General features: G+C 35.8%; 1 protein-coding gene across 1 annotated transcript in view; it reads left to right on the top strand.

The window, feature by feature from the left end:
• The window catches only part of BAZ2B (bromodomain adjacent to zinc finger domain 2B), a 117324-nt gene that overhangs the window by 38633 nt on the left and 56256 nt on the right, over positions 1-22435 (top strand). The window contains exons 3-7 of the mRNA XM_082314673.1: positions 8782-8943; positions 10538-10731; positions 17977-18183; positions 18847-19245; positions 21633-22242. Coding sequence (XP_082170799.1) covers positions 8782-8943; positions 10538-10731; positions 17977-18183; positions 18847-19245; positions 21633-22242 — 1572 coding nt within the window. The remainder of the gene's footprint in view (positions 1-8781; positions 8944-10537; positions 10732-17976; positions 18184-18846; positions 19246-21632; positions 22243-22435) is intronic.

Raw genomic sequence — 22435 nt, 5'->3', positions numbered from 1 at the left:
AACTGTTCAAAGCTGAACAATCAAGTCTTACTGTTTTGACATTATCAGACCTGAAGCGTTCTTTATTTTCAATTTTTAAGAAAAAGGAAGTTCTATTAACTTTTTATAAAAGGAAAAATTGAAAAGAAAAAGAAAAAAAAAAGTTTTTTCCAAACCAGAAGCTGCTTCTATCAAAGCAAAAATCTTCAGTCTTTTTGGAGTCCACTATTTCTCCTTAAATGAGACCCAGAAGAATTTTAAAATTGTGGACATAAATGCACAAAGTCACAGGATAGTTTTAATTGGAAAAGTCTGTAATTTTCCACTTGATTTTTTCAATTTACAATAACAAAGTTGTTTGGTTTTTTTAACACCAGCTACATTTTTTGTGTCTCAGTCTTTATATAAAAGCGACATTGTGGCTGCTGAAATAAATGTTGAGACAGATCATACTTATTGCCTAAAATGTAACACTGCATAAACAAATTTCTTTTGTGGAAAGTGTTTTTCATAGTCCTTGGTTTTGTCACAATTTTCATCTGAGGCTTGTAGGTATTTATTGACTTCTGGAGGTTTTAAGGATTCTGAATGCTAAGTGACAATAGCAACATTGAAATGGATATGTAAAAACAAAGTGGTTATTTACAGTTTATGGAATGTATAACAATTTCAAATGTTGAGGGAGAATGTGATGGTAATAGTTGAAGTAATGCAGATCCTTAGTTTAAGTACAAGGATGTGAACAATAGTAGAGTACAATTGCCTGTTCTGATACTAACAGAGTACCCATAGTGTCATACAATCTACATCACAAGTTCTCAGTTTTTGGAAATCGATGTTAAGGTGGTCAGTACATCTTAATTTTAGTGTCTTATATATGTACCATTAAGAAGCAGTTTCTGATTTCATTATTATCGATAATTCTTTAATTATGATACCAGCCTTGTTTAGACTTCCCGTTTCATAGTATTACCTTTATAGGCCAGAAGCTGATTTCTTTCTCAGTGTTCAGATTGCACAGTGCAGTGGGGTCCAGGCACTGGCTAAACTCTGTTTTTTAGGGACAAGACAATGAGAATAATATGCCAGATGTAAAAAATAAAATAGGTCTATTTTTCAATGTTATTAAAGAACATAAAAGCAAAAATACGGAGGAAAAAAGGATGGCGTGGGAGAAAGTACTTTGATAGGCATAACTCAAGTACTTCCATGTTTTAAAATTCTGTCTCATCTAATATTTGCTGTAAGGACTACACAGATGAGTGAATGATTTTGAGTATTGTTTGGACATAGAATTTTACCTTGATTTGTAAGGACTTGGTGGAAACAACATTGAAACAAAAACAATTTCAATGTATTGCTCTTTGAATGTTAGAGATTAAAGGAGACCATTGTATTTGAGCACCTAAATAATTCCATGTAAAACCATATCAAGCACCTAGTAGTTCTTATATGGAGAGCTACCATGTGATTGATACTTTTTAAAATATGGTTTAATAGGTCAGTGCTCTGTGTACGTTCCTTGTATTCTGACTCCTCAGAGTTGTTAATCTGCAGTGTTTGTGCCTAAATTATGTATGAATTTTCTCAGGAGGGTGCAGTTTTGTCAACCCCTTTTGAAAATTTCCTTTTTTTAGAAAATTAGTCCAAGACTTGCTTCTTTTAACCTATGATTTATGAAGGAAAGTTAAAGATGGAGTCCTTGCAATTGCATTCATGTTTGTTACCTGTGTACTTGCTTCTGTGAGAGATTATTAAAATGCTAATTTTTTTTGTTTTTTTGAAGTGCTTTAATGAGATAGCCAGTGCTTTGCTCTTCATTTAAATTAACAGATATTTTTGATGTTTCTCTATTCAGACGAGGGTTTTTGTTTTTTAAACCAATGAATAGAGTGGATGATTGTTACTTATGTGTATATAAACCATTTCCAGCCTTTTCCATGCTTTCCAGCTTTTTCACTGAGGGATGTTCACCAGTACTATGAAATCGAGCATACAAGTAGTTTGGAATCATGCATACAAGGAGTTTGGAAGACTTACTGGTGTTGGGAGGCATGTAGAAGGCAAACTTTGCTAGCACTGTAATGATTAAAGAACAACACAGCAAGGAGGAAAATACACAGTAATTTCTGTCACCCTAAGCAGTTCTCTAGATTTGCTGTGTATGTTGGAATGCCCTTACCCTTGTTAGAGATACTACGTTATTTTTGTATTTGTGCCGGGTGGTGCATTGATGCTTTGTATTTTAAGGCATTATTTAAGTATTTGTTCCTTTTTAGCTCTTTTGAAAACCTTATATTGCACCGTGAAGTTCATTAATATTAACAAAGGCATTCACAGTTATCGTTCCTTGTTACTAAGAGACCAGCATTGTTGAAATGCGTGTTGCCCTTTGGAGTAATGCTCTCAATAATTTATCTGTGGAGTGGTTGGTAGAATTTCGAAAGCTGTGCTCAAAAATATTTAACCTATTTGAAGTAAGTCAAGAATGTGAAGGAGTGCAGTTTAATATGAAATTTTGCTATGCAGAGCGTGTTTGCAGTAAGTTAGTAACTTGAAGAGCAAACACTAATATAGGAAAATTAAGGAAATAGTAGAATTAATTGCCGGACAGACTGTTGATGTTTTCATCAAGTAAGAAAGAGGAAAAATGTTACTACAGTTCAGTTTATTGGTACAAGACTTTGCTTCCATTTTTCCTTTATGTTTTATTTCTTCTGTGTTTCTAAATGCATATTTAAAAATTGATGGCTTCTCTTTTCTGGACACAATGGCCTAGGTAGCACACAATATATTTTTTTAAAAGGCCATAATCTTTTCTAAAGGGAAATGCATACCACAGACTGCTAAGTTTGTAGACACCAGACTTATTTTTCGTTCTTCTCTTTGTTAAAGCCAGAGATTGAAGACCTTTTCTGTAGACTGTTGTTTTTTGGATTAGGTAACCCTGTTAATTTAAAAAGAAAAAAGGAAGGGGGGAAAAAAAAAAAGAATTATGAGAGTTGTTTAAAAAAACGTCTTTCTTATAGTGCCTTTACTTTTTGGATGCTATTGTTGAAGTCCAGCTATATGAAAGATATCCTACTGTAAAGTAGGTTTTTGAAAATAAAGTATTTGGCTTTAAGTCAAAGCTTTACAGCAGTCAAGAAAAGGAGAAGAGTCTTACCAAAATGGAGGATGCAAACAGCTGTAACATATCCAAGCTTGACTTGGTGAAGTCACTTCACATGACTGTTGACAGAAGTCAGACAAAGCATTGTAACTCTTCCTCTTGTTTGATCAGAAAATTAGTTTGATTGGAAATTAGTATTCTAGGAGTTTTAAATGAAGTTGTGAGCTTTGAAAATATCAATAGTGTAAGATTAGAACTAACTGTGGTGGAAAAAGATTTAGGAGTAATGTATATCTGCCATTTAAAACAGATTTTGTTTTTGGTTTTGTTTTTAGGATCATCTTCAGAAATTGAGCCATGTTTAATTCAATGTAGTTCATCTAGGACCATAGCTAAAAAGATGAAATACAATGTTTAAGCAATATAATAGCACTTTCACAACTTCTAAAGGAGAAGCTAATGGCTTCCCTAGAAATTCTATTTTGTACTTTTGATACCGTTAAGGACTGAATGTAGAAGTGCCTACAAATGGATAATTTGATAATGATCAATAGAATTTTCTTCAAATTGTTTTCTAAAACTAGCTTACATACATTTCATTTTAGCTCTCAAAAATGACTGAAGTTATTGGGGTTTTGAGTTCTATTTTAAAATTTACAAAATCTTCATTATTTTGTGTATTTCATTATTAGTTTGTGCATTGTGTGTTTTGTAGGCCCCTGTTGATCTCTGAAATGTGTTATTTCATGTGTATTAAGGACAGATACATCAAACAGTTCTGCTTATAAAAGGATATTCCTCTGTTTGTGATCCCAGTATGTTAAAGGGATGCACTCTTTTCCTCTGCTAACAGAAATTGCCATGGCAATTATAATACCTTTTTTCATTTTTCCTTACAAACCTTTTGTTAGAATTGCTCATGTTTTCAGATATTTTCTGTGCTGTGGAAATAGGATGCCAATACTAGAAGAAGAACTTAACAATAGCTTTTAAAATATAAAAACTTTTTAGTAAAATTTTTTTAAGCCTTCACAGCATCTGTTTGGATAGTGCAATTTCAAGTGCTGTTTTTTCCCCTCAGGACATACATTCGGAACAGCTGGGGATCAGCCGTGTAACCTATCCTGTGTATCGAGCGCCTTCCCAGTGGTCAGCCACCCAGTCTTTGGGCCACACACAGCCAGTCCAGGGTATTCAGAGTTTGGTAGCTTAGGAACACTTGGTATACCCACAGCCTTACCGGCACATCCCCAGCTAGCACTTTTTCCATGTAAACGTTGTTGCAAGGAATATTAAACTAAAGAAGAGAGTTAACTGTCCTTATCCACGAGGCAGACTTTGTAAAGCAGTGCTTGATCTTTTTTATTCTTTCCATCACGAGGCAAATCCTTCTTCATTACATGGGTGTGTTGATTGCATAACCACAATTCTTGAAAGTGCTATTACAGACATATCATTTGTCTGTAATAGGATTGGCCAGCATGATCCTGTTTCTTCCTTGATTTTATTCGTAAATTTTGGTGGCATCTTGTAAAAGTCAGTAGTCTCCCATCCTTTAAAATACCAACATACCACACAAGAGAGATGAATACAAATGGATGCATTTGACTTCCACCGTAAGATGTCAGTTTCTCAGCTAGTGTTTTCCAGTCTTGCATGCCCTGTAAATCTTACATCTGAGACCAAAGCTTTCTAAAGTAAATTAACTTTAGGACGAGAGGAAACGGCCTCAAGCTGCGCCAGGGGAGGTTTAGGTTAGATATTAGGAAAAACTTCTTCACTGAAAGGGTGGTCAAGCATTGGAACAGGCTGCCCAGGGAAGTGGTTGAGTCTCCATCCCTGGAGGGATTTAAAGGATGGGGCGATGTGGTGCTTAGGGACATGGTTTAGTGGTAGACTTGGCAGTGCTGGGTTAACGGTTGGACTCGATGATCTTATGGGTCTTTTCCAACCTTAACGATTCTATGATTCTATGAAATACTGTAATATATTCTCCAAAGCCCGCAGTAAGTCAAGATGCTTCTTCATTCACTTCTTCTGTAGTTTGAAGAAAAGATATTCCTGCCAGGAAGCGAGTCTCTTGAAGATACCTTCCCTTTTCTTCGCTGGCCAGGCCCTGCATGTCCAATCCCCCACCCCCCCACCCCCCCAGCCCCCCCCCCCACCCCACCCCCTCCCGCAATACCCAGTAGAATTTAGGATTGTGGGATTCCACCACCAGTAGAGCTTTAGGAGTGTAGGATTAGGTACCGGCAAAAACCTACGGCAAATATTGCAAAGAGATCTTTTAGTATTTTTAAAATTTTGCTTTGATATAAATGACAGAATTTTGTTTTAGTTATTAATGCCAGAGGAGTTAAAGCAAAACTTTTGTTATTGGGAGGATAATGAGGTACTATAGACATACTTACACAAAGCAAAAGCATCCGAAATAAATGCATGTAGATGTGAAGTAAGGAGGGGTAAAATACTTCAAAAAGCAGTGAATACTGATTCATTTGTAATGTCTCATTCAGTGGATTTTTTTTTTAATTGTATGTAAAGATTCATTCAGTTATCACAGCCATCTAACGTGTGTTAGTGCAGCAGAGTTAACGAGTACTCGTTTTAAGCTTTGCTATAAGGGATAGTATTTGTTCATAGCTTCCACTGACTTTGTTCCATTTTGCAAGAGAAACTTTCCTCATTGAGAAAATTTTATTTTTGCTGAAGTAGGAGTGAAAGAACTCTGCACCTGACCTTAAACAACTTTCTGACCTTCTGTGGTGTTCTTAAAAGTTTTAACTAAAAATTGAGACACTCATGTCTGTAAAGATGGGGTTTTTACATTTATGTATCTGGGTAAATAAGTGTAGGGGGAAAAAAATTAATAATTTTGGTTTTGCTGTCTCATTGAAGGGCAGTATTTTCCATAGATCTTAACTTCCAAGCTATTTATTGTGTTATCATCTTAAGCAGTCCAGCTTTATGTAGTTGTTATAATCTTGCTTAAGCCTTTGAATGGCACCTTTGTCCTTAATTTAGTAGCAATTTGTCTGCATGTGTACTATTTTTTAAATTTCTTGGTTAGTACATTGCAAGGCAATGAATCAGTAACTTTGTGGGACTACTCAGAATGCATACAAAACTACTATGTATCACTACGCTCAAATTCGAGAATTAAGTTAATAGAATAATGTGAAGTTTTTGCAGATCAATTACAGCCTGCTTATCATACCATGATGAAAATTTTGGAATTGTTGCTTTAGAGTGTCCAGTCTTCTGTTTTCATCACTGGTGTTCTAGCCATATTTTGTGTCTTTTTAGCAATTAGAATCTTTCATTTATAATATTTTAAACTCACTGTGATGTATATTCGTACAATTTCAGTGTCTGTTGACACTGACAGGTTAAAATCTGTTTATTAGCATTGTTCAAACTTCATTTATGTGTTCATTAAGTCTTAATTACTGTATGTAACTTCCATATACTTATGTAGCTATTTCTTACTTTCTTTACCTTCTTAATGTGTTGTATAGCAATATGAAATAACGGTCTTAAAATGCATTAGACTAAATCCTGCTCTACTACATGGTTTAATTCTTTTAATCACACTGGTAATGTATGTGTGTAAAATAGCAGACGTTCTATACTTAGGCTCAGTTTTCGTCCTCGTAGTGTACAAAACTTGATATCTTTATTTTAAGAAATGAAGCATAGCAGTGGGCCAAACCACAGATTTTGCTCTTTCTCAGCTGTTCGCAAGGATATTATGCAAACCTCTTTCTATCCTGAATGTATGCCACAACTTAATCTATGTTTCAAGGTTCAAAAAAGAAATGATAATTGCACTTAAGCCGTAAAGAAATAATTTTCAGGAAGAGGAAAATCAGTAAATCACAGAAGTCAGAAGAGATGTGCTCGCCACCTAGTCCATGCTGCTACTTGTGCAGATTGTGCCTTCCAGTGTTTCTAGTGTTTAGTGTTAGATAATAAAGTTTTAACTATAAGACTGGAAAGCGTACTCACAAATCTGATATTTAAGTTTGAAAAAAAATTTTAAAAGCACTGTATTTTAACAACTTTTTTGTGTGAGTCAACTGTATCAAAACATTTACCATTGCTGCCCTTTAAACGCCTTCGCAGAGTCTTATGGCCACTATAGGACCTGGCCAAGAGATAACCATCTCTTCTACGACTTCAATTATTTTATGTGCACTTGCTTCTTAGATTTAGGGTTTATGTAGACCAAACCTATGTTTCTAGCCCTTGTCACAATGGCATTTATGTGTCATGTTTCTGATTCTTCTGCTTCTTGTAATGTGATATCGTTTCTGTTTTGATTGGTGGTGGGTGGGGCAAGTTAGTTTTAACAGAAGTTTGGAAGAGATTTTTCTTTCCTGACAAAATATTACTGCATTTTTTTTTCCCTCCACACACACATTTTCTCTCTCACATATATAATTTTTAACATAAAATCTTCTTTCAAAAGTGTCTTTCCCTTTAGAGGGGTTTGAAAGATTCTGCTTTAATTATGCTTTGTGTTTTTTTTCCAGTTGCTGACTAATAAATGTGTTACAAAATGCTGTAGCTACTGCAACAGCTATTATAAAAGAAGACCTTGATACTTTTAAGGAATTCCCCTATGTAAATCTGCACAATGTTTCTGGGCTCCTGTTTAAGCACAGAAACCTATGACAAGAGCAGTGCACTGGATATTTGCCTCTTATGTGGCTGTTTAGGCTTAGCAGTGACTTATTTTAAAAAAAAAAAAAAAAAAAAATTCAGTTTTGTCTTGCAGAGTTTCAAGAATCTGCAGAAAAGGCTTGCATAAGGGTTGCATAAATATTCTAAACTGTTGCTGCTATAGTAAAGAACTTTAAAAATTGAAAGTTGTAGGGACCGTATCAACTCATTTGAAGTTCATTTTCCTGCAATACAAAAATCAATAACCATTTAAGATGAACGTTTAAAATGGCAACAAAACCAAAAAGAGAATTAGATTGTTTTTAAAATAAGAAATCTTTATTCCTTGCTCAACCACTTGAATGTATGTAACAAGCAGCACAGAGTAGCCCTGCTTCTCGTTGTGAAACAGCCATTTTAGTATGGATGTTACAGAAAAAATAAAGACTACTTTTTTCTGACCCAGTGTCAAATTCCAGGGTAGAAACTTCTTAGAGTAGGTATAGAGTTACTATAGAGTAGCTAGAGAGTCCTGTGTTAAATAGGTCATTTCATGGGGGAACTGCTTCAGGTATGTTTTTGTGGTGGAGGCCTTGGAGTATGCCAAGACTGAGATTGCAGAGGTGACTTAGGGCTGTTGTGCTGTTTCATTGTTCTGATGTGGGAAGACTGCTGAGGTAATAATGATTGTTCAAGAGTGACCTGTGAATATTGATCTTGTTTATAAGACTAGCGGTTTCATTTTGGGGTGATCACTGTCACATAGCTTTCTATTAAGTATTTATTTTCAGAATGCGTTTAAATAAAACTGCATTGAAATCTTTACCAGAATGGCTTTAATGACTTAAGACCAGAATTGCTGCAAGAAATTCACGTCATTTAAGATGTTCCTAAATGTTACGTTTCCTTCTTACTCCCAGATTTAGTAAATCTGCTCTAGGGTATGCACAGCAACATGCTTACAGAAATATTTAAATATATTACTAGAACAACTGAAGTTTGCTTTTATTTCCTTTGTGGTGCAGAATGGTGGCGAACAGCGGACACACACTCTCGTCCCAGCGCAGCTTTTTTCCCACCACTCTTGGGAATTCCACCGCTGTTTGCACCTCCGTCACAGAATCATGATTCTACTTCATTCCACTCAAGAGCTACAGGAAAAAATAGTCGGAGCAGTACAGAGAAAGGTAATGGCTGAAGTTGTAAAGGCGATAGCCTTATTGGAACATCTGCACATGCAGAAAGACGTAGAATGTGAGCTTTACCTCTCATTGTTCTTCCCATTCCTAAACAGTTCTGTAAAAATTGGTTCTATTAGCTAAGCATGAGACATACAAGTATGGGCTTTCAATAATGAAATACTCTTTCTGCTAATATTTTTTCCCCCTCTTTTTCCTTAGATAGTTTGTTTGGAACTGAGTTGTAGGGGAGAAGTTTTCTTTTAAAGTTTGTGGTTTGATTTAGAGGCTTTGTACTTCTGTAGTGAATACTGTTCCTCTGCATATAAGAAGCAGGCATCAGGTAGTTATTTGTTGGGGGGGCATGGAGGGAGGGCTGGTCGTGGCTACAGGATCTCATTGAAAATAGCCCAGTGACATTAGAACATTTTCTTGCATTTCAAACCAGTATTTTATATAGTGGTATTGCATGCCTTTTGAAGGTGTAAGATGTGTTTGATGTTTGATACTAGGTTTGTTCAGCTTAGAGGAGAGGAGGCTGAGGGGTGACCTCATTGCTGTCTGTGGCTTCCCCGGGAAGGGGAGCGGGGTGCTGGTCTCTTCTCTCTGGCGTCTGGTGACAGGATGCGAGGAGATGGCTTAAAGCTGCCTCAGGTGAAGTTCACATTGGATATTAGGAAAATGTTGTTCACTGAGAGGGTGAGCAAGCTCGCCAGGGAAGTGGTCATGGCCCCAAGCCTGTCTGTGTTCAAGAAGCATTTGGACGATGCTCTTAGATCTATGGTTTAACTTTTAAGTTGGTGTGTGTAGAGTCAGGAGTTGGACTTGATGATCCTTGTGGATCCCTTCCAACTTGGGATATTCTGTTCTGTGATTCTATGATGTACAAACAAAGGGTTTTTTTTTAAATAGTTTTGGTAGGTTTTAGGACCTGATGTGTGTTTCAGAATCAATCTGATAGTAGCCCTGGTATTGCAGAGTAGCAAGTTTGTGTGGTTAGGGGTATTTTCTTAGAAAACAAAAGTCTTCTTGACAGATAAGTAAACAAGCTTGAATGAGGATGTTATTTCAAGTAGCATTCCCACAACTCCCCCCCCCCCCCCCCCATTTTACACATTGCAAATATTTTGGGCTCCATGTGGCTTTCTTTGGAGCTGATTGATACTTCAAAATTGTAAACAGATTATTCTGTGAGATATTTACTGGAATGTATATTTTTGTTTCATCTTTCTTCAAAATCTTATTTTTCTGCCCCTGACTAAACTCAAGGATAGTTTGGGCTTAAAAATGGAACATTTCAGAATTTTTTTTTTTTTTTTTTTATTTTTTTTTTATTTCCCCCCTCTCTGTACAGCGTTAAATGTGTGTTTGTCCTTTAAATCATGGGTGCTCTGCATGTTTTAATTAAAATAACTCCATGAGCAAATCAGAAAGACTCTTGGATGGCAAATTTTTAGTATATGTTAGGAGTAACCTGTGAGCAGTCTAGTATCTTGTTATGTGTTTATGGAAGCTAGGTTAGTGTGACTGGAATATCTCAAAGAAAGTATGTGCTACTTCAAATTTTTTTTTAAGTATCACTTCATAAATCTGTCATCTTAAGGTATAAATGGATCACTGAATGGGAACAGTACCACTGCAGTATCTGGTATCAGCACATCTGTACTATCCACTAGCATTGCAACATCTGCAGGACAAGTGAAAGCTATAACCTCAGGAGCAGGAGGCCGCAAATTCAGCCAGGAGCAAAGCAAAATTCAGCTTTTGGAAACCAGAGCTGACAAAATCAAAGATAAGGTAAATATACAGAAAAAAACTCCTTAAGATTCAGACAAAAAATTGACATGGTAAGTGTTCTGATTGTGCACACAGCAGCATTTTTAAGTGTTCTCTCCCAGTACAAAATGTTTTGTCTTTTTCTTCTTATTATTTATTAGTGCAAGATCGGTACCCTTGTCTCTATGTGTGGTGTTTTGTTTTGGTTTTTTTTTTTTTGTGTGTTGGGGGTTTTTGTGTTTGGTTGGTTGGGGTTTTTTTGTTGTTTTGTTTTGTTTTTGTTTTTAAATTTGTTTGGGTTTTGATATCTTTATGAAGCAAAAGCTACCATTAGCACTAATTCCACTAGTTAATAGCTGTATGCGATAACATATTTTTATTTAATTTATATAATTATAAAAATATTTTATTTTTAACACCAATATTTGATTTTATTATCTTAGAGTATAAATATTTGTATTATAATTATAAATCACAACCTATTATAAATTATATCTGTTTATTTAATTATGTTTTTTGTAACTTAAAATATAAAATTCAGAAGCAAAATGAAATTTTTAGGCATTAAATGAAAATTGCTTTTCTGGGAGTAATTTCCTATTTATCAGAAGAAGGAAGTATTATTTATGGCTGTGATTCGGGAAAAAACTTAGACAGCCATCTAACATGAAAGGCATGAGTAGTCTCAGTGTGTTAGTAAACCTCCTTATATACTGACCCAAGCACTCCTTAAGAATGTTGCTACTCTTGGAATCAAAACTATTTAGTCAAAACACAGGAAATGCTGTACTGGGAAATGGATTACTGTCAGAATAGAAGCTAAGGGAGTCGTTCCCTATGGGCAGCCATCTGGGCTAAAATACTTTTATTTCTTTCTTTCTTTTTTTAAATATTTTTGTTTTGTGAGTGATTTAGGCCTGTTGCTTTCTTTCTCTTTCTGTTATTGCATTACATTCAGCTCCCAAATCTGAGTGTTCTTAGGTGACAGGTTGGCATTTTCAAAGGACAGTTGGTGTTGGCATGTATCTGCATAAAAATAGCTGTTAGCACTAAAATGGCTGATTATATTTGTGTAGTAATATGGTGTTTAATATATTGACAATAGGAAAATTACTAACATATTAAAGAACATTGTCCCATAAAACATTCTTCATGTGTTCAACGATGAACAACTTTTGCAGGTATTAAGGTAGTTACAGGTATTTGGGAAACCTTTGACGTTTTTCAGGCTTAAATACTAGAAATGGCTCTTTCCTTTCTAAAATACTGCTTTTATCCTGGATATCTATGTGCAAAACGTAAGCTTTGTTTCTATAGTGCAGAAGTAAAGCTTTTTCCAGATAATGTCTCTGCATTTCTGACTATTACTGCAGTTCTGCAGAATACCAAGTACATTACTATCTTTTACTATCTCCAAATACCTTCCCAAAAGTCTGTATCATAAGTAAATGAACAGACTCTTTTCTGTTCACTTTTTGGCTCTTTGCCTTATTCAGAAAACTGAGCTGGTTAAGCTAGGTACTTGTTAATATGAGTATCACGGAAAATTTCACCCCTTTTTGCTTTTTTTTCAAATTTCAGTCAGGATGTTTGTCAGCATTGTTACCTTCTCCTTCCATTTGTCTTTAAGTATAAATTCTGTATCCTTGATAGATTTTTTTTTTTCTTTTTTTTTTTTCTTTTGATGTGGGTACCAATTTCAAACTTGGGTTTCAATTTGCTAAATACTGAGTTGCTGTAAAACAATATACTCAATCAATTAGTGTACCTCCTATCTTAAATTTGTTCAGTTTTGTATCTTAATGTTTAAATCGTCTATCTAATGCAGGTAAATGTCAGGTTGTCAACAGTTTTGCTTCCTAAGTTTTTGTAGTAATTTTTCTAATATGGAAGTGGAGTTTGTTGTTTCTGGTCTTACTCGATATACCGACATTCTAGATGTTCCTCTAATCCTTATTCTTAACTTTTTTTCCTCTGCAACTTTTGAGGTAATTGGTATTTGTCAATGTAACGATTTGAAGAAGCTTTCCAATGAACAACATACAGAATACTCTAAATGAGAACTCCAACATGAGGAGAAGATCAAGAGATTTGATTTAAAAAAAAAAAAAAAAAAAATCAATATTTCAGTATGTTAGAACAAAGCCACAACTGGAACTGAAGGCAGAGGAATAAGTAGGGAGCAATAGGCAGATGTTTGTACAAGTGATGTTATGTTTTTAGATTTCAAAGTGTAACAACACTTGCCTGTCCTTCTAAAGAGCACAGTTTATTTTAAAACATTTTAGTTATACTTCTCTAAATGTTCCTTTCTTTAGGATTTTATTTTATTTTTAGTATTAATCTGCTGATTTCTTCAATCATATCCTTAGTTGTAATTTTCTTTTGAGGTTGGTATTTAAAAAATTTTTAAAATAAAGGCAAAGCTGATACCAAGCTGTTCTTACAGTTACTTTTTGTGCAATGTTTTCTTCCTGGTTGAATTCTAGTTCTGTTGTCCTACCATCTAGGGAATCCTAAAGTGTATTCTGATAGTAACTTGTGTTATATAATTTTTTTTTTTGCCTTTAGTGTGTGAAGAACAACTTCTGAGTTGATAGAAGCATCTGATCTTCAAAGCTGTAGTTATTAGAAGTTCTCATCCAGTTCCTTTTGTCTAGGGTGTGTATTTGATCATTCAGAGGGCTATGCATATCAGACAATGATAAACTGGAATCTGTCCAAAACATGAGTTTAGAAGTGTGCCACATCCTCACTCATCACTGTATGTTTGTGGCGTATCATGTTATGTCCGTTGAGCATAACGATGTGTTGAAGAAAGATATCATCGTGATGATCTGATATACTATCCATTACTTCTTACATACAAAAATTTGGTAAATGCGTTACCTTTTTACTTTGCCGTGTTGGTCACTCAGTTGATAACTTTAGCATGCTTTAATTGTCGTCTTTTAAGCCTGCCCTGTTTGTGGCCCAGATGAAACTTAATAAGCAGATACACTTTATAAATAATCATTCATCTGAATGTGCTGCTTCAGCCTCACAACTCTAAAACTGACTGCCCCTCTATTGATCACATTAGCGAATTTCTGGGATGAGGAAGGTCGGCAGGATTTTTACATTGGTAAAGCAACAGTCTCCAGGGAAAGAAGGCATAACTGGTGAACTTGAGTCTCATTTGGCTTAGAGAAAGTCCCCTACCATTGTGGGCAGCCGGTGAGATAGGAATCCAGTCTACGATCTTGTGCTGGGGGGCTTTTACTTACCTGGATTCCAGAATTAGTATCAAGATGCTGGGTTTTTAACTGTAGTCACATCCTGTACCTTTAATAGCTCTTCTTGAGAATTACCATGTTGTATCTCCTTTATAAACTTCAGTACTTCGAAATCATGACTAAAATATTTTTGAACTATCACTTTAGTCAGCTTTTTATGGGACTGACCCGTTGGGTCTTTAAGGTTGGGCTACTTTTCTTGGTAGTTGTATTCAGTCTACCTATTGCTTTCTGAACAATGGACGTTTTCAGTTAGCGTAACCATCCAGCAGATTTGCTAAAGTCAGTGAACCAAAATGAAATATGAAATTTAGTTTAATTGAACCCACTCTTGCTTCAACTTTTGTGACTATATTGTTGCAAATAGAGGAACTAGTCAAAGTGAAATTTGCCTTTTAATATAACTTAATAATAGGTTTTTATTGAGTGTATTTCTTGAAGAGTCTTTTATTATCTTTTTCTAAACAATATATTTTTTGATATTCTATAAATATCTGGTCTTACATGTGTCTTCAGAATTCTAATTCTCTCTTTTTTTCTTTCTAGTATATTTCAAATGAAGTAAAACAGTACTTACTTTTTGGTCTGTACTTTTCCGTCTCTTGACCATTTTCTTTTGTGTCAGCAAGCTTTTAGAATTTCTTTCATGTATGTTTTGTTGTTCTAAATGTCATTGCAGAGGTATTTTTATTTACAGTTATCTTTTTCTCCTTCTGGCTTACATTATTTGATTTAGTCTGAATTATTTCTTCCCGATGCAGTTTACTGCCTGCCCCCACCCTCCCCACCCCCCGCCCGTTCCCTCAGCTGCTTTACCTTTTATGCTGGATTTGATAGAAACTTCTCCATGAAGAGTAATTCTTTTATATCCACTAAATGCATGAGTTTAAATTTTCCCTATCATTACATTTCTCTAAGCTACTAATTTGCCATCCCTTCTTTGGAATCCTGCTAATCCAACTTCTTTGTATTGGTTTTATCGCTGTCAAAAGCGATTCTGTTTGTCTATGAAGTAAAAACTCCCCAGGAAGCAGTTGTGTTTCACAGTGTAGTGAAGTGCCTGATTTGTTTTGAAGCATTTGATTGCTTATAAGGTATACTAAATTTTAGGTCAAAATTAGCTGTCCCTTTTCTCACTTGAGGTAATTCTTTTGTGAATCAGACTTATGTATCAGATGTTGCTTGGCACTTGCTGCCTCCTTTTTCACAAAAATGTTCCTGACTGCTTTCTTGGTATGGTAATTTTCTTATGTTCTTGTCTGCAGTATGAAAAGATATATTTGTAAGATATAGCAGCTAACGCATTTTGTAAAGGTAGATGGACAGCAAAAGTTTTAAAGTGTTGATGAGTGGAAGTAAACACTACCAGCTAAGTACTCTTCTTTTTCCAGACTGTTACGTGCATCTCTTAAGAAGCTGATGTTATGGATATGTATTTCATCAGCATCGTGAATAAACTGGATATTTCTGATTTTAGTATTATTGCAGTGTTTTGGGTGTTTCCCTTTCCATATACAGAGATAAATGGAGAACCATGTAGGGGAAAATCTAGAATAGAATCCTAGAGATGTGATTCCATGAGGCATTGTAACTTTTACCGCTTCAGATCATGGTCTTGTCCTTCATTTTATGATCTTAACCTTCATGAAGAAATATTCTGCATCTGTGCCAAATATTAGACAGGAAGATACTTAAATATGATCTAAAGGACACCAGCGATGAAACACAGAGGACCTACCATAGACTGGCACAGTTATTTAGATCTGTTATTTTTTAAGCATCTGCATACATTCAGATCGTTGTCACTCATGTGAAGTATCAACTGACACCTTTCTGAATTGAACAATGAAACAATAAATGCAAATAAATACACTTAAATTCTTAAGATTTCCCAACAGTGAAGCAATGCATATGACAGTATGCAGAAGGTACGACGATACGGAGTGTTGCTGTGTTCATCACAGGAATTGATAAAGGGAACCTAGTTTAAAAAGAAGATACAGGTACCATCTAATTGACAAATAGATGAGCCTTATCCACCTACAGCTTCCATGTTTCATAGCTGTCACAAAGTGAATTGAATTGTGTTGTTGCGGTTTAGCCCCAGTGGACAGCTCAGCCCCACGCAGCTGTTCGCTCACTCCCCCCCCCAGTGGGATAGGGAGAGAATCAAAGGGTAAAAGCGTGAAAACTCATGGCTTGAGATGAAGGCAGTTTAACAGAGATAGCACAAGTCGTACGCACAGGCAAAGCGAAATAAGGAATTCATTCCCCACTTCCCATCAGCAGGCAGGTGTTCAGCCATTTCCAGGAAAGCAGGGCTCCGTCACATGTAACGGTGGCTTGAGAAGACAAATGCCGTAAGTCCGCCCTTCCTCCTCCTCCTGACCAGCTTTTATTGCCGAGCGGGATGCCATACGGTGCGGGATGTCCCTTTGGTCAGCTGGGGTCCGCTGCCCCGGCTGCGTCCCCTCCCAGCGCCTTGTGCCCCCCAGCCTGCTCGCTGGCGGGGTGGGGAGCAGAAAAGGCCGTGACTCTGGGTAAGCCCTGCTCAGCAGTAACTAACACATCCCGGAATTATCGACACTGCTTTGGTCGCTATCGAAAACATAGCACCACAGGAGCTACTATGAAAAAATTAACTGTAACCCATCCGAAAGTTTGTTATGTTCTCCCACTAATTTAAGTTAATTTCTTCTTCATAAGACAAAGATCTTTGACATAAAATTGCGCTTTCTTTTTAGCCTCTTAGTTTTATAATACACCTACCATAAAAAAAAAAAAAAAGATTTGAAAAACTTTCGAGGAAAGTTTTGTTAAGAAATCATATATTTTTAGATACATGCTTTAAAGCTCTTTCTCTGATGCTCCTGTCTGCATTGTTATCTATTGTTGCAACCTTTTTGCCCTCCAGTCACCTGCTTTCACTGTCCACCTATCTTCCTTTTGACTAATTCTAATCTTACAGTTCCCTCAGTGACTCCATGTGCCCTGTTTAGATGCTACATAACACTTCGTTGCTGCCACCTGACATCTGCAATGGTTTCACATGTTTCTCTACCTTCCAACATCCTTCTACAAACTCTATTTAATGATTAAATACACTTTAATGCAGTAATACGTACTTTCATGTCTCTCTCACATAGTCACTGTCAGAACACTTGAGTCCACATGTACCTCCTTCAGATGTGTTTGCAAAAGGCACACGCTTGTTTTAGTTAGCTCCCCAAAGGCTGGCTTTCCTCATCCATTGCACTTGAAAATCTGGTCTTGCAGTGTCAATGTTTGGAGTTCTGTGTTTTTTTACACCTTTCTTCTTTTTCTACATTCTTGTGTGTTGCTTCCTTTACTTTCCCATTCTGGTCTGCAAATTTGTTCTTTACAATACTTTAAACTTAATATAGTTGTCAGAGTATTTCAGCAGATTTTGGTCCATTTTTCAGAAGCAAATCCCAGAAGCAATTTGATGAGCAATTTGATTTTCAGTCCTCAAAACGTTACATTTGCTGAACAATGCATACTGTGAATTTACAAGTTAAGTAATGTAGGTAAATGAATGTGTCATTGAAACATATTGATGAATCTAATGTGTATTGTTCTTTCTATGTTAGTTTCCAATAAAGCTTTTGGTTTTAAATCTTTTTGGAAGCAGTACATTCTGTGGAGGTTAGCTAGACCTGAGTTCTAGGCCAATTTTCTAGGCCTAAATTTGATATACTGCTTTGAAATGTAGTGATGCCAACTGTTCTGCCAGTGCGTGTGGTCAGAAAAACACTTCAGCGGAACCTTGTGACCAGTTTTTCATTTTCATCATCTTGTGAAGCACTTCTTTCTCTTTAGTCTTCTGCAAAGACAGTCAGTCGTATTCAAGGATTTCAGATCACTTTACTCCAAAGTCTTACTGTTCTTTGTTTTAAAGATTATGCATAATAATAAGATGATATAGCAGATTAAAGCTGAACCATTAATAGAGCATTCATCTTCCTGGTAGAAGCCCAGAAAAAAAGCTGCGGAAAGCTCTAGTAACAGTGACAGTGATTCGGGCTCCTCTTCAGACACCTCAAGTGAAGGCATAAGTAGTAGTGACTCTGATGATCTAGAGGAGGATGAAGAGGAGGAGGAGGACCAGAGTGCTGAAGAGAGTGAAGATGATGAATCTGATTCTGAAAACGAAGCACATCACAAAACCAAGAACAAGGTAGGATATCTCACTCTGCTGTTCACAGTCTTGTCACTGAAAGCTATTGTGCACAATTGATTTGTTCATGTTTGTACCAGTGAGCAGTTATTTAACTACACATTAACGAATGCTAAGAGTACTCTTTCTGGTTTTGCTTCAGGGTTTTCTGGGGTTTCTTTGCTTCCTTTGTGTGCGTGCATGTGTGTGTTTTGTTTTTCTTTACAGGCTAGGAGTTTAACATTTATACTGTTACTTTTGGTATAAAGTGGGAAATATAAAGAAATTTAAGTGCTGTGCGCTGATAGTGTATTGGAAATGTGTCTTTCTATGGATATTGCTTTGGCAGTTGCTTTTTCCTAGTAGAGTGGTTACTTTTCCTGGTAGCCAATAGAAGAACAAGACTGGAATCTTGGGTATCCTGTTAGGTTTACAGTCAAAAATACATTTAAAAACAACCATGGTTTAGTACTCCTCTACTAAGCATTGTCTTCACACACTAAAGCTATCTGAGGAAAAAAAAAAACAAAGCAATAAAATATATGACAAGATTGATTTTAAAATTATTATTGTTCATCCTCTGCCAAGAATAGTATAATTGTTTCATGGGGACTGATAATGTACATTTTTCTAAAGGATCTTTAACTGATCTAGTATGAACATTCAAAAATACATATTTTGCAGGTGCTAATGCATAGTGGCGCAACAGATATGAAAACCGATGGACAAAAACCACATGAAAAGTCCCAAGAAAAAAGAACACACCAGCAGATACCTCTTGTGTCTGATTCCCAGACTCACTCATCATTCCAGTCCCAGCAGAAGCAGCCTCAGGTTTTGTCACAGCAGCTTCCGTTTATTTTCCAAAGCTCTCAGGCAAAGGAGGAATCTGTGAACAAACACACAAGTGTAATACAGTCTACGGGATTGGTTCCCAATGTGAAACCTTTGTCTTTGGTGCATCAAGCCAAAAAGGAAACCTATTTAAAACTCGTAGTTCCTTCCCCTGATCTACTCAAAGCAGGGAATAAAAATACCTCTGAAGAATCTATCTCTTTGACCAGCGATGTAAGATCCAAACGGGTGAGTGAAAAATCACTGGTATTTTTATTATTTGTAACCTGTGTTGCCTGCTTAACAAGATGCAACATTGTGCTATGAGGCTCTTTTAAATATAATGTTTTAAAATCATATGTATATTTATTTTCATATCATGGTTTTTTAATGTGTTTTTAGAGTTGACATAGATTTCTGAATGATGTAAATTAACTAAATTGTGTGGATAGTATATGTTCTGAACTGTGATGGGTTTTTTTTTTTTAATTAATTTTTTTATTGAAGAGCAGCACGTATTATACTTCAATTTTAGAGATGATTCACTATACATTACAAGTGCCCTGAACTATTCCATAACTTTTATCTTGGAGAAAAGTCATGTACTTGGTGGTGCATGTACATGTAGGCATACCCTAATGTATACATGATGTAATTGTATACACAACTTACTGTCACATAATGCCAAACTTGAGTTTCATGCTCATCACGTAGTGAAACTTTACAGCTCTGCTGAAAGCAATCAGTGTACTGGTGAGAGTAATGGGTACAAAGAAAGCAAAGGATTTTGTCATGCATCTCTTAAGGAAAATAAGCAGCTAAAATCAATATCAAAATGAGAAAAGTACTCATGAGAAAATTGTTTGGCCTGGATATTTTTCCTGTGCTTCTCCTAGTTTCAGTCAGAACACTGATTTAATACTTTCCATAAGTAGTATGTAAGCATGGCTTCACTTTGTTTCAAGTTGGATAGTTTTAAATCAAAGTAATTAAAATCACCTATTTTAATAATGATTTTTAAAAAAGTAATTGAAAGCCTTTTTTAAAAAAAATGTTCGATTTAATCTTGGGTTTTGTTTGCTCTTTGAAGATGAAGGATATTTATGCACTGATAGCTATTAAAACTCAGTGTGGCCATAGCCATAAATTTGATGTTCCTTTTTGCTGGTCAGGACTCTACAATATGTTTACATGTGTCTGTCTTAACAGTTCCAGATTCTTTGTAGATTCTCGGTTTGTTTATTTTGTTAATAGTGATTATGGTGTCTAGTGATGAATTTTCATATTTTCAGTTCAGTTAGATTTGAATGGGGATTAGAGCAGAATAAAAATCTAGCATTTTAGAAACGTTGAGGCATTAATAAATATATTAAAAAGTACATTTACCAAGGCAAGTTTCATTATTAAAAACAAACTTTGTTTTAAACTGAGTAATATTGGTGAAGAGTAAACTGAACTCTGATTCACAGCTAACTCACAATCCTCAGTGAGCACTGAAAAGTATTTTTAGTACATAGTTTTTATTCCTAAACCAGAAGAGAAACACTATTTTTCCTTTCAACTCCAAGTTCCTTCCTAAAATTCAAATAAGCTAGTAATTTACCTGAAATGGATAAATAAATTATAATTATGAAAACATACATCTTTGTCATTGGAAGAGGCTTCTGCTGTCAGATTTAGGTTATGAATCTTCAGCTGGTAATACATCACCCATTTAGTGGTTTGATTTCTTTAAAACTTTTACTGGAAACGTGCACTGTGTGAATATTTATTTTATAGGTTTTCATAATTTCATATTCAGTTTTAAATGTTAGTAACTTCAAGAAGGTATTGTATTTGACTTAATATTTAAAAATTTATTTAGAATGTACCATCTTTATCCAGTCTATTATTTTTTTCCATCAAAGATGATGTGTTTTCTTTTTCCTTGGAAGAGTCTTGAGACTAAAGACAGTGTAAGCTTTACATACATTTCTGAGCCACTACTGATTAAGTTTTACCTGAAGAACTTTCAAGTACTATTTTTTCAGAGTTAAAAAAATGAGCATATTGCAGTACTTCTGAGTAATACTGCCCCCCCCCCCCCTAATTTTTTTTTAATGCCAAGAGCTTTCTCTTGGTTTTCTGATAGTATTGTAGCCATTGGTGTGTTGTATTTACCTTGTGCTTTAAAAAGAACAAATTACTAAAGCTAGTTTTACATTCACTAATGAGATTTTTATATGCTGAAATGAGTAAAAAATGGGTATTTCCTATGCCAGTACATAACAGTAGTGTCTTTTTAAACATTTCTTATTTCAAGATGCTTAATACCTTTATGAAAATCCCTGTCTAGAGCGATGTAGCAAGTGAAGAAGCTTCCGTACATAATTTAGCTCAGCTTCATCCTGAGTTTGGTTTGTCTTTTCCTGCTTGATTTACAGTGAAAATCACGAGACTTACATAACTTGTAGTTACTCATCTCTTCTGTTGTAGCTAGCACCTACTTTTGACCTATGAGAAATAGCTTAGCAGATGTTTAAGATTTCATAGAGTTCACCTGCCTGAATAATAAAAACAAACAAAAAACAAACAAACAAACAAAAAACCAAAACAGAAAATCCACATTTTATTCCTCTGTCTTCTTATTTCTTTAGGAACAATATAAACAGACATTCCCAGCAGCACAGCTAAAGAAACAGGAATCATCTAAGAACCTGAAGAAGGTTATTGCAGCTTTGTCAAGCCCCAAACCAACATCTAGTTCACCAGCTCATCAAAAACTCACACCCTTGGAAAACAACCATTCTAATCCATTCCTGACAAATGCACTTTTAGGTAATCACCAACCCAATGGAGTCATTCAGAGCGTCATCCAGGAGGCTCCTCTTGCACTTACTACGAAACTGAAATCCCAGACCAAGATCAATGAAAGCGTAGCCATTTCTAGTAGTGCCCCCTTTTCTTTGCCAGTAAACTTGAGTTCATGTGGGAAAAAAACAACTGGTAACCGGACACCTGTTATGCCCTCTACCTCTCCTGTGTTACCTGGTTCAGGCAAGGATAAAACAGTCAGCAATAATGCAGTAAATGCAGTAAAAACACAACACCGCCTTCATTCTGCAAAACTGGTGGTGGAGCAGTTCAGAGGGGTAGACTCAGATGCCCCCAGCAGTAAGGACTCTGACGACTCAAATGACGACGACGACGATGATGAAGATGAAGATGAGGACGATGAAGATGATGATTCTGATGATAGCCAATCAGGTGGTTTAACCTTTTTAATAGGAAAAACAGAAACTTTTTTTTTGAGTGTTGAAAACGTGCATTTCCCACCGTATTTTAAAATAGGGGTAGGAAATTTTGGGGCAGCATGACCCACACATTGTCCTACAGATATCCTGGAAAGTAGCACATGTCCTCCCAGTCCCCCATTGTGTCATATCCAAAATCATGTTTC

This window comes from Platalea leucorodia (genome assembly GCF_965183815.1).
Source record: "Platalea leucorodia genome assembly, chromosome: 5".
NCBI classification, from domain to species: Eukaryota; Metazoa; Chordata; class Aves; order Pelecaniformes; family Threskiornithidae; genus Platalea; species Platalea leucorodia.
The sequence above is the reverse complement of the archived record's forward strand: the minus strand, read 5'-3'. Positions and strand labels throughout refer to the sequence as shown.